The 12,965-nt window shown below is 47.4% G+C and overlaps 1 protein-coding gene across 1 annotated transcript; it reads left to right on the top strand.

Annotated features, from left to right (window-relative positions):
- The first annotated feature begins 11,333 nt into the window (after positions 1-11,333).
- Positions 11,334-12,008, top strand: CLDN14 (claudin 14). Its single transcript, XM_026053021.1, has one exon. It carries the CDS (start codon positions 11,334-11,336, stop codon positions 12,006-12,008), a length of 675 nt encoding a protein of 224 aa, XP_025908806.1.
- The last annotated feature ends 957 nt before the right edge of the window (positions 12,009-12,965 follow it).

Below are 12,965 nucleotides of genomic sequence, written 5' to 3'. Positions count from 1 at the left end.
GCGCCCGCCGAACATGGAAAAGTCAAGGCACCAGGGTATTAGAAACACACTTGATTATTGCTGAGKTCCAGTGATTTTGCTCCTGTCTGTGAGATTTTCAGGTAAAAAAAGTTAAAAAAAAAAAGAAAGAAACAGGGAAATTAGTTACAGAAAGGCAACATTTCAAAAGCACATAGTTCTCTTAGTCTCTCGAGGAAAATTTTACACAATCTGAGTTTCAAAATAATGTTAAGGTTGCAAAATTGAACAATCATAAAAGTCAGGAAATTTAAAAAGTTACTATGTGTCCTTCAATGTTAGCTAGGCAATAGCAAATGTATGTAGTAGGAGAAGTTTATACATGAGATTTCTATGTTAAATATAAGCTTTAAAGTGTTCGTGTTGACCRTGAATAAACAAAATAAACTATATCAGGTATTTAATGTCTGTAAAAGGCATCTTAATCTTGAGAATTTTCTGTCTTTAAAATTCAGAGGGCTTGATTTTGAAATATGAAATGTCACTACTGGCACTTTTCTCACTTACGGGTGAAAGTCACCATTGGGAAAGAATGGGAATTTCACCTGTGTTATAATACAATTCTCACATCAGAATCCTTTTGTGATGTCTATGAAAGGCTATGATTTATATAGTAAGGGAACACTGACTTAATTTTGAGTTTTTTTTTTTTGTTGTTTGAGAAGTAAGAACTTTTGCGGTAAAAGAAAAGACCACAGTGCTTCCCCCTAGCTAGCAAGAGAATTCAACCTCCCAAAAGAAATGTGCTCTACCTGAATTAATAATATGGAGCTGTTCCGCAAAATGTTTAAAATASGGAATGATCTTTCCAGGCCAGATGTATGACTTTCTCAAATCTACGTGTCGTGGTTTAACTTACCGTGAAAACCTAAATACGATGTGATGGTAGTGTTTAGATAAGACAGATGTAGAGWGCAGTGCAGGCTTGCTATTGCAGAAATGCTGATCCTTATAAATGAGCTGTATTGCACTGTGGGATTTTCCTGGCTGACTCTTTCAAAACCCAGGCTAGATTGAATCATCACAGCTGGGGAGAAAATAGCAAGAGTTAAATAACTACTTTATGAGAGTTGTAAGAGTGTGAAACTTTTAAGAAGTTAAATAATTATAGCACTCTCTGAGAGCTACAGGAAAGACGAATGAGTTTGTGTCTGATATTCTTATTTATTCTAGTATTGTACTGAAAGACAAATGGAAGTGTCAAGGATGTGGAGAGAATTTTTCACCAGGCCAAAGATATATTCACCAAAACAAATACAGGTCTAGGTATGGCAATGAAAAGACCGACACATGCTCAGCTCAATGGAAGATGACACTTTGAACTCAGTGCTTTGGCAGATTTTTGTGTACTGTGTGTTAAGCCATGAGGATGTTGAGCTCTCTCTTACTCAACTGTCAGCTTGTTTGCTAACAGCATGACTTAAGTCAGTCTGGGAATAAAATACATGGGATCGAAAATTTTATGTAAAATCTCCCTGYGTGCGTCACAAGTCGAAAGTCAAGGCGAATACCTATGAGCAAAGAATGTCTTTTCAGCAGGCCTGATTCTGAGGTATGCTCACTTCCATGGGGATTTTGGCAGAACCACTTTCCATTTACATCAGCAGAAGGGAGCTCAGCAGTGGGCCCTAGGGACTCGGTCACGCACACGGGAGGGCAGCTGAGAAGCGGCACTGCAGGGTGGTTGTTGTGGAATTGGTTGTTTTGTGCCATCTCTGTGATGCTGAGCAAGGGGGATCCTGGCCTGTAATGGAGTTTGTAGACATATCCATAAGACTACCATGTATCTGGTTTTCCCATACCAGACACCTTATTGTACCCAACTGTGCAAGAAAAACGAGGTTTGAGCATTTATTTGGGACTGCTCAATGCCWATTCAATGCAGTGGGCCAAAGCCCACTCAGAGCAGCATTGCCAACCAAGCTGCCAGGGGCCTGGCAAAGCCGAGCGAGCTGCCCTTTGCGCATGCAGAACCACAGAATCACAGAATCATTACAGTTGGAAAAGACCTTCGAGATGGTTGAGTCCAACCGTAAGCCCATCCCCAACCTGCCTGCTAGACCATGTCCTGAAGCACCTCATCTACACATTTCTTGAACACTGCCAGGAACGGTGACTCCACCACTTCCCTGGGCAACCTCTTCCAGTGCTTCACCACTTTTTCCATGTAGGAATTTTTCCTAATATCCAACCTGAACCTGCCCTCAACTTGAGGCCATTTCCTCTTGTCCTATTTTCATAAGTTATTTTGGAGAAGAGATCAATTTTGTAGATGCTCTTGGCAGCATGGGAACCATCAAACCGGGTATCCCTCTCCCCAGATCCATGGAGCTCCTGAGGCTCTGTGCTTCCTAAAAGGATGTGGGCAAAGCACCCCACAGGTGTGCAGCCAGCTCCTGTGCCCCACGTGCTGAGCCTGCACTGATGCGGTGATGGGCACAAGCACAGCTAGCTGACCTGCCTGTGTTGCATCTCCGGGGCTTGGTTTGGTTTGGGCATCATACATAGACATAGCAGATGATAGACTGCCCAGAGATTGTGTCCATGTATCTGTACGGGCATCTTCCTCGCCGGAAATAAGGGAATCAAAGTACAAAACAAATAAAAAAGTGAGCATACTGCGAACCTCAAGCAACTAAAAACGGTTGGGATGAAAGCTCCCGAGGCCAAGAGCGGGACAGGCTGGCGAGGTGAAAAGCGCATTGAGTCAGGGTGCCCATAAATCACTGGTGGCCTTCCCGCCGACTCCAGCCAGCTTAGATCAGGACCAGCAAATGGCATTCCCCTTCCCCCAGCTCTTTCGCTTCATGACCGTGGAGTGAAGCATGGCAGCCCAGATCTTATTTCAGATTTTGCACTGGTGCATATTTTCTCCCCTTAGATCTTTCAGCAAGTGAGCACCAGGCTCTGCACGCAGGATTGCTCCCGCACCCCAGCCCGTGTCCAGGGGCAGGGGGAGCGAGGGGAGGTCTGGCCAAGCGTCTGTGTAACCATTGCTGGTGGAAGGAGAGAAAGAGTCCAGAAAATGGGAGGAAAGCTGGAAAGGAACTACCATCTAAAAGCTTATGATCTGTGATGGCAGTCGGGTAAATTTAATTCCAATCTTTAACAAAAAATGGTTCTGATACTAGGAAGGAGTTGCTGCAGCCACCTGGGTCAGGGTGTAACACCAGCCAGGAGCAATAAACACAAATGTTTTGTGATGAACAGATTTGGGCTAGACTAAGAGCACAATCCCTCTTCCAGATCAGTTTATGTCATGGCTGAGGAGAAATTCTGTCCTGGGGCAAAGGCAACATAAAATGCAATACACCATGCAACCTTACAAAAAAGAATGGAAATTAAATTGGGTTGAAAACTATTCTAAGCATTATTAAGTAAGGTCAATAGCATGACAGTGCAGGGAAAAGGCGAAGAGAGAGTCAATTTAGGTGTGACATGGATAACAGAAAAGGCATGATAGCTATGGGAGATACTTACAGGCCATATGCATTAAAGAGGTAATTTGTTTTGACTGATTCAAGGAAATATGGCTAGGAGAAAGAGTATGAGAATTTAGCTTGGCTCTGGGCACGTGTTTTCAAACCGTGAAGCGCAGCAGAGTGCAGAGGAGCCACCGCCTCTGCAGGAAACATGAGGAACTCCAAGGCCCGCGTCACTGCTGAGCGGGCCGGGCAAGCGGGCCCAAGACCAGCACGTGTGTGGGGAGCGCTCGTGCCCTGGCAGCCCTGCAAGCGCCGCCGTCGCGGGGCATAAATTGCGGCCCCTTGGAGGCCAAGGGCAGCCCGGGRGCTGCACGTGTGCGGGAATAGCGCTCCGGGCCTCTGCCTCCCAGGCGCGTGGAAGGGATCCCCAGGACAAGCAGGGTGTGGAGCTGCTGGAGAGAGTCCAGCGCAGGGCTACGAGGATGATCAGGGGCCTGGAACATCTGCCCTGTGAGCAAAGGCTGAGGGAGCTGGGCCTGTTCAGCCTGGAGAAGAGAAGGCTGAGAAGTGACCTGATCAGTGTCTATAAATACCAGTGAGGAGGAGGGGGCGGCCTCTTTTCAGTGGTGGCAGTGATAGGACTAGAGGAAACGGCCACAAGCTGAGGCACCAAAAGTTCCACAGGAACTTAAGGAAACWCTTYTTGAMRGTGAGGGTGMCAGAGCCCTGGCACAGGCTGCCCAGAGAGGTTGTGGAGTCTCCTTCTTTGGAGATCTTTAAAACCCACATGGACGCAGCCCTGTGCCACGTGCTCTGGGTGACCCTGCGTGTGCAGGGGGGTTGGACTAGATGACCTCTGAGGTCCCTTCCAATCTTAAGCATTCTGTGATTCTATGATCCCTCAATCGAGGGAGCTCCACTCACTTCCTTGGGCGGATTTAGACCAGCTCAGAGCCCGGCCCAAAGGCTTCTGCCGCGCAGGGTGAAAGGGCCCTGTCACCTCCCCGCCTGCCCGGGTAGCAAACGCTCTGTTTTAGCCATTACACTTCTGTAATCCGACTGGGCGGCGATTTATTCACCAGCTAACGGCAGGAGACAGGAATCCTCCCGAGTGCGGGACCCCCGGCCCGTTCTGCGTCACTGGGGCTGCAAGGCGCTGCGCACATGTGGTGGCCGGTTAATCTGGGGGCCTGATAAAAGCTCAAGCTCCCCGCAGCCTTCCCCCGCTCAGCGGATCATGTTCCRAAGAAGCATATGGTGGTTTCAAGCGCTAAGCTACGGGGGGATGTTTTGATGTCGATTTGGCTACTTTCGTTCTGGAAGGAAAAGGTCCCCTAGGACGCTAGTACACGGACATGCACAATTCCAGTTCCCATGTTTCCCTGTTTTCCCGAAATTTGTTCACGTACCATTGCAAGAGTGAGTGCCACAAATTATTTCACTCCTCGGGAAGCATGGAGGTGAACTCCTGCCTTTTCCCTGTGTGTTAGCTTTCCAGGGAAATGCAATATTGAGCACAGAACAATGGGCCTCACTGCAATTCCTCACTGTTTCAAGCACTAATGAATTTACGCTCAATTTAAATTATTTCCAATTCACATGTGGAGAAGAAAAAAACTCCAAACAATCAGATAGGCTACTCAGTGTTTAGAGCTTAATAAATTCAGCCAGGCACCTGCCTTTCACAGCACTATTTTCCAGCACATTATCTGGTCCCTTCTCCCACTGAATTTGTTAATCATTAGGCTTGTCATGTCTGGTACCCCCTGAAGACGAAAATGGTTTCCGTGATTTGCCCAGCAGCCCACAGGAATTTTGTGGTATAATGTGGGTAAAATCTCCCTTACAGCAGCCTTGTCCATCCCCCTTCTTTGAATACAACCCATCGCTCAGGGCTGAGTGAGGGATGGGCTGTCGAGAAGGAAAAGCTATTTTATCATGCACATATGCACTGCTTCATAACGTGTATGCAGAAGGAGCCAAATTAAGATTGCCCAGACAACTCTACCACAGTTTCTTCAAAAGCCACAGTCAACACGTAAGAGTCTATTTAATTTCCAGTATTTTAAGCTTACTCATTTACAGTGTCCCATAGGCAAGCAAACATCCTTTAGCTTCAGTAAACTAATTTCAGTGGAAGTGGCAATTTGCTGTAAGAAATTACAGTTTAAAGTATATCTGTTACGATGCTCTTTTAAGACATTGATTCCATCCTTTATTTATTATAATATTAAGTAGGCACACTGTATGAAGTACTTTTTGTCAATGTACCATTCATCATATTTTCCTCCATGTTATACGATATGAAGGTACCCCCACAACACCATGGATGTTTATTTTCCTTCAAAACTATCCACCTCAACTGCATTCAGTAAAAACTCTGAGCACATGACCTGCAAGGGTTCCAAGCCCAAGAGCTGTTGTTCATTTGCTCACCAAATAACTATGCCTGTCTCTCTCTGCCCGGAAACCATGATCATTTTTGTATAATCACAGCTTAGCCCTCAGATAATTTTTTTCCTTTGTTTCTTATGGGCAGATTTTATGGTTGGCCCTTTCGACTCAGTTACATATGTGACAAATGAATTTAACTTTCCCAGTTCTTAGCCTTGGCTTAAACAGGGACCTGACCACCGGGTAGATTTGAACGCTTGAAGGTACCTCCAGCTGAGCACCCAAAACACAAGCTGCCCCAAACCACCAGGCTCTTCTAAAGCTCTGGTGCAGATGAACAGTTCTGGTGGTGCAGTTGTCATTCTGCAGTCTGTGGATGAACAGATCTATGGGYGTAAGTTTGGAAATACATACATAGCTGTACACAGCATTTCTGGGGAGAGTGCCTTACCTACTGACACCAGGCCAAACCTGCCTCACGGTGCAGACCCAACCCAACACAAGGTGCCTTCCTGGAGCATCTTGAGGAGGGGACAAGATGCTTTCAGCCACCTCCGGCAGGCCCAGGAAGGTGCCACCAGCCCTCCTCCACCAGCTCAGCTTATGGAAATTTCTGGAAGGCTTGTCAATCTGAATAGGGGTTAATGCTCCTCTGGTACATCTGGCAGAGCTGCAGCTGTGCTGTGGTGATCAATGTCAGCTTTGCTGTAGGACTTAGTTCAGAGAAGAGAGAGGTGTTAGGCTAGATGTCGGATCAGGGTTGGTTACAATGTGCCTTTCAAACTTTTATTGATTTTCTAATCTCTTCTTAAAAAAAAAAAAAAAAAAAAAAAAAAAGACAAGAACTGTGTTGTAAGCCCTGCAGGCCTTATTTCCCTTCAGATCTACCTACCCACATCGAATATATGCAGGGATCACATCTTAAAGACTGAAAAGTACCCAGCAAACGTTCCAGAAAAAGCCAGCGTTTGAGGGGCGTGGTGGTGAGGGGAAGCGGCCAGGCTTGGCATTTAGCAGCAGGCAGCTGCCTTGCTGCCTTGCCAAAGTGGTGCATGCTAAAGCTCTGATCTGGCCAGTACTGAGACATGCACCCCACTTCCCGAACTCAGGCTACGTGGGATTAAGCAGGATCTCATAAGCACGCAGAATGAGCATATACACTCAAGGGTTCAACTGAAGTCCACAACAGGGAGAACTTCAGGCCCCGTGTTTCCTTGCTCTGTAGCCTGGACGGATAAGGGCAAAGGATATCATCAAGTCCAGAAGGCAGAATTTAGTCTCATCACTTCGCGCTTGCACTCCAGAAGTTGGAATTGTGAGATTCTAAGTTTTTGAGGAAATTTGAGGTTTTGAGTAAAGAATTTGAGAATGTGAAGTGAAAACACAGCTAAGTAAGGATACACAATAGAAAAAGAGAAATCATTGAATTAAAATTCATTGGCAGAACGTTCTGCAACCTGGGGCATGAGAGGCACCACAGCCGTAATCTGCATGAGAAGAAGCATTTCACGGATCTGGAGAAAGGGCTTGGAAAGAACAGAAGTAAAAGGATAAGGATGATACGGGAGGAGAACAGTAAAAGAAGAAACAATGAAAGAGACAGCAGTAAAACATGCATCTGTTATTTAATCCTGGGTAAATACTCAGATTAGTGACACCATTTTCTGCTCCTTAATTAGAGCTTAATTTGGAGACGTGTCTCCCAAGGCTACCGCAGCTGTGCTAGAGCCCAGTGTAACGTGCCACCACAGATCAATCCCAGCTATGGCTGTTCTTGTATCACACCAGCCCTAGACAAAACAAAAGTTTATATGGAAAGGTTGGTTTTCCAACCCTTGTGCTCATAAAAATAGAGCCGGCATGAGCTGGCAGAACAAGGAAATTCAAATCTTTCATAGTCTCTCCTCACAAATTTTCACATTATTTTACAACTGTGCCTTGCTCAGATGGAATATGCCATGAAGACTAAACATGCATCTGACCTGCTCTTTTCAAGGTCCAATTATGGGGTCCTMACACTGGGATCCATCACTCGGTGTATGCCAGCAAAATATCAGTGCTAATCAAACCRGGTCTGCTGCAGGGGTTCAGCGTGGAGCCAGCACGGAGCTTCTTGCCAGTCTAGGCCGGATTTCACTGAGTGGATAAAGACAAAACATTGTGTCTGAGGTGACAGGGTTGGAGGAGAGCCCATGAGATCTGTGAGCGTTGCTTGTGCTGGTACTGGTGGGGTACAGGCGGACACCCCTGTGGCTAACGGGAGCACCAGGGAATGAGCACCACGTGCAGCAGCAGTGGGGCTGATGGGCTCTGCCAGAGCCAGCAAGAGGTTGACATGAGAAGTCCAGCTTAGTTTGAGCAGGCTGCTCCTGCCCACCGAGGCACTAACCCCACTGCCTCCCTGCAGGAGGAAGAGCCTTTCAGCAGCCTTCTCCTTTGCTGCCCCTGGCTCCCTCACTGCCCAGCTGGGCTCAGCCCGCCACTAGTTTGTGCTCTCTGAAAGAGCAATAGCAAACACCGTCCGTGCAGAAAGGTGCCTTCTTTTGCTGCTTGCACTTCAACCCACAGGAAATATGCAACCAGATTCTGCYGTAATAGTCATGTTCCCGACACCGCCGCGTAGGGGCGAAGCTGTAAGGGTGAGGTATTTTAACAAGGCCATTGATGTTCTTAGAGATAAAGGTGTTGAGTTATTGTTGTTTTTGCTGCTTAAGTAGAGAACAGAAGATTGTTCTACAGCAGTTAAAGCATTGCTGAACGCCAGGGGCAGCTGGCATCCACTGAGAAAGGCACATGGAAAACATGATGTCAAGCAAGTGCGGCTAATTAGCACCAGCTTCCCAAATTAGAAGGCTCTTAATAGCTAATGTTTAAAAATGGCACCTTAATGATATCTAAAAATAGCTGCTGCCAAGCCCCAGAGTATTCGGACCTCCATTAAAAAGGAGGTCCATTTCCTGTGAAGGGTGGTGTAAATCACATTTACCTTTTATATCCTGTTCTCTCTGGGATTAGCTGCAAAGCCTAATGCCTGACCTTGAAAGCCTGTGTGCTTACAGGAGTAACCTAGAGCACTCCTTTGAGTGGTTGCAATACCCAGGTACAATGCGTGGACTGAGGAACTGGGAACAGCATGATCCTGGGCTCCACTTCTCCCCAGACCTGCACAGGGCAAAATAACAAGGGAAGGATGGTCTGGCAGAGTTTGTGGAGACTTGGGATTTATTTCTGATTAGGACCTGGGATGGGAACACAGCGGGCCTCGGTTCCATTTCCCATTCAGTTACAGATTTCCTGTGGGACCTCTATAAATTTCTCACTCTCTTGCAGTGTCCCAAATGTTCTCACTGTCTAGTTCTCACTGGTCCTGGAGCAGTATCATAAAGATAWTTTTTTCTAAGTATGTGCCATGCTTAGATACTACAATGGTACACTTCACAGGAAACAAGCTATAATGTGAAAATGGAAAATATTGTTTATTTTCGCTTATGCTTATTATAGGAGCCAAAACTAAATACACTGAAAGACAGAGGCTGGGTAAGCAAGTGGTGGGAATGGAAATCCCAGGTTTAGTATTGCTGGAGATATCCCATTTGGCTGTTTCTGACTTTGCTCCTCTGCACTGTGTTTGGCTCTAACATATGAACCTTTGTATCAGATAGTCTGTGACAGCTGTGACAAAGAGAAAGAAATCTGCAATGGGATCTTCCCTCGCAGAACCCAGAGAGATTCAATGGCACATACCTGGAGCAATGATTTCTGATACCTAAACTTCTATATTTTTATGGCTATGTGCAAATCAGACAAATTATTTTACATAAYACATAAAATAACTTATTTTAATCTAAGCACCATGTACGGAGTTTCTGAAAGGCCACGAAGACCCAAAAGCAGTAAAACGCCTCCTAAAATKAGCCAAGCTAAAGCAAAGCCAGTCTTTGTTATTTCTCTTGCCTTGCAGTCAAAGGACCTGGTACTTCTCCACAGATCTTATCCAATATTGCATTCCTTCCCACCCTGTATGTCTGTGCGTAGCAGACACACTCCAAACAAATGAAAAAGAACGTAAGTATGAGTTTGTCTTCCGCTCTCTATTGCTGCCCTGCTCAGCCTAAATAAACCCTGTATTTAATTTTTTTTTTCTTCTTTGGCACAACGTCCGAGGTAGATTCTGAGTTGTTCTGGCAAGAGACATCCCATGTTTGTGCTACGCAGGGATCAGCGTATGCCATGAAGTCATCTGAAGACCCAGATCAGCGCTGATGCTCACCTCCAGCAGTCCTGCCTTGTTAGTGAGGCAGGGGGAATTTAAACCAGCCTTCACTTTTGCCATTCTACACTGCTTTGCTTTCTGATGGTCTTCATTAGTTTTGCCAGATGCTTTTCTTCCCTCGCCTGCTAAGGCCCAGTCCTGCAAACACTTAGGCTTTCTCTTACGCACATGCGTCCAGCACATGCATAGCTCTTTGCAGGATCAGAGCCTGAATTTGTTCCTGTTCCTGAATTCCGAGTTGGATTTTGATGCAACAGTTATTTTATGTATTAAAATATCGGGTTTCTGCCCACACACATGATGTGTGATGTATAACAGACCTTGCGAGGCAGCCATTGGAAAAGATCCCTTATACTGCGATTTATACGGGAGGAAGAGTTCCTGTTCCTTGTTTTTCCGCTAGAATTTATGCGCAATGAAACTGTGAAGGTGTTGCTCCTCAGAAGCTCCACGATGCACATCTGGTTTCACATGCTGTCATTTAGCCCACAACCTCAAATCATAAACCGAAACTCTGCAGAGGCTAATGAAAATGATTCCCCTTTGAGTTGCTTTATTAAAATGCAACCTCAAAAAATACTGGCACTTCAGGAAAGCAACTTTAATCCAATACTTGTTATCCTCTTCCACAGGTTTTAAATCACTCTCTTTGCTCCCTAGCTTGAGCAAATACACCCTTATTGTTTTTGTAGTCCTGCTATGACCTTCTGGGAATGTTTTCATCATGCAAAGCAACCTGCAGTCCCCTACTTTATAAATCTCATTCATTCCAAGTGTTAACACTAGCTAATTCTCTGCTTTAGAAAGGAAATCATGTTTGTTTTTTTGAAGAGTCTGCTGGGAAGGAGAATATTTGAATTTGGAGTATTTTTTCCTTCTCCATTTCATAACTTTTGGTGAGTTTGCTTCCCAGTGGGCAGCAGAAGACTGTTTATATAAGCRAAGCGGGAAGCTTGCTTTCCCATTACTTCCACAAAAAACACGATTAGTGGCGATAACTATGCTAATTACTGCACTCGCTGCCCATGGAAAGCACCTCACTGGCTGGCGCGGCAGCGCGTTTGGGCKATCATTAACTTCTTTTTCCCTCAATTACCTTTTATTAGGGGAGCGGAAGGCGTCAAAGTAAAACAGCTGCATCCCTTCCAAGAAAAGCCCAGGCTTTCCGACGGCGTTTGGATGGAGGCGCTTTCTTAGGAAGAGGAAGCCGGGCAAGCGCCGCCATGGCCCACATGGCCCTGCAGCTGCTGGGCTTCTTGCTCGGCCTCCTGGGCCTGCTGGGCACGCTCGTGGCCACGCTGCTGCCGCACTGGTGGCGCGCAGCGCACGCGGGCACCACCATCCTCACGGCCGTAGCCTATGCCCGCGGCCTCTGGATGGAGTGTGTGTGGCACAGCACCGGCGTGTGCCAGTGCCGAGGGCACCGCTCCGAGCTGGCGCTGCCGCCRCACCTCCGCGCCGCCCGCGCCCTCATGGTGGCCTCGTGCGCCCTGGCCGCGCTGGCGTGCGCGCTGGCCGCCGTGGGCATGGAGTGCACGCGCTGCGCCGCCGGCACCGGCGCCAAGCGGCCGGCCGCCCTGGCCGCGGGGCTCGCCTTCGCCCTGGCCGGCCTCTTCTGCCTGCTGCCCGTCGCCTGGACCACGGCCCGCGTGGTGGCCGACTTCCACGGCGCCGCGGCGCCCGGCGGCCTCAAGTACGATGTGGGGCAGGCCGTCTACGTGGGCTTCGCCGCCGCGGCGCTCAGCGTGCTGGGCGGCGCGCTGCTCTGCGCCGCCAGCCTCGCGGCGGCCCCCGCACCGCCCCGGCACCGCGCGCCCACCGCCGACCGCGAGGGCAGCCGCGCGTCCTCGCGGGCGCCCGCGCCGCACCGCGGCTACAGGCTGCGTGACTACGTGTGAGAGCCCGCCGGCTGCCTCGCCGTCGCTGCCATGCAGCGGGTGGCTTTCCGCTCGCCATGCGATGCCCGACATCCCTCACTGGCCTCGTCCGTCCTCGCTGAGGCGGCAGGAGGAGCACGTGGGCGCAGGCGTGCACGCGCCGAACAGCACGTGCCACGGAGGCCTGCGTGGCTTGTAGCATGGTCTGTGTTGCAGGATTTTGTATCGTGTTGTGCGGTTGTTGTGTTRTACGGTATTTTATGTTGTGCTGCAATGTTTTGACCTTGTCAAAATAAAATTTCAGGGCATTGTGGAAAACAGAAAAGATTCACCGTCATAGAAGGAAAATGTCCAGCCATGGGTTTCTACAGATGTGTGAGATACAGCAAAAATGGACTTTTGGCTTTATGCTGTTACTAAAATTGGAGGAAAAAAAAAAAAGAAATATCAGGTATTTCACAGAATGGACACCTGGCTCTTCAATTAACTCTGCATAGCAGCCTCAGCATCCTTTACAGTCTACATACGATGCCGGTTAGGAAAAGGGTTTTGATAACCCTGTCGCCCAAAATCAAGTAATCAGAAGTACAAATTTCCTCAACTCGGTCCTGCCATCTTTTGTGTGAGATCCTAGCGGAAAGTGCATTAACCACAGTGAGAATCTTTCTGCTCCCTGCGGTGGGATTTGGAGCGATGCTGCTGTGTCAGACCTGGTAGCATCCGTGCCAGGACAGTTTGCACACCAGGACTGTAAGTGTTGCTGGCCCAGAGAAGTGTAAAATGAAGATACTTGCTGCTAAAATCCTAACAAAATGCAACTGTTCTAAAGCACAATCAGAAACAATTAAAAAAAAAAAAAAAAAGAAAAATCCTGCCAATTTATAAAAAAATCAAAAAGGTAAAGTTTTCTTTTTGCTGTGAAGTAGTAAGTGAAAGGAGAATAAAGGACTACTGGAATTGGCTCCTCGCAGAGCTCTA

This window comes from Nothoprocta perdicaria, unplaced genomic scaffold, assembly GCF_003342845.1.
Source record: "Nothoprocta perdicaria isolate Ctin4 unplaced genomic scaffold, notPer1 scaffold_96, whole genome shotgun sequence".
Taxonomy (NCBI): Eukaryota; Metazoa; Chordata; class Aves; order Tinamiformes; family Tinamidae; genus Nothoprocta; species Nothoprocta perdicaria.
Note: the sequence above shows the minus strand (reverse complement) of the source record. Positions and strands in the feature narration are given on the sequence as shown.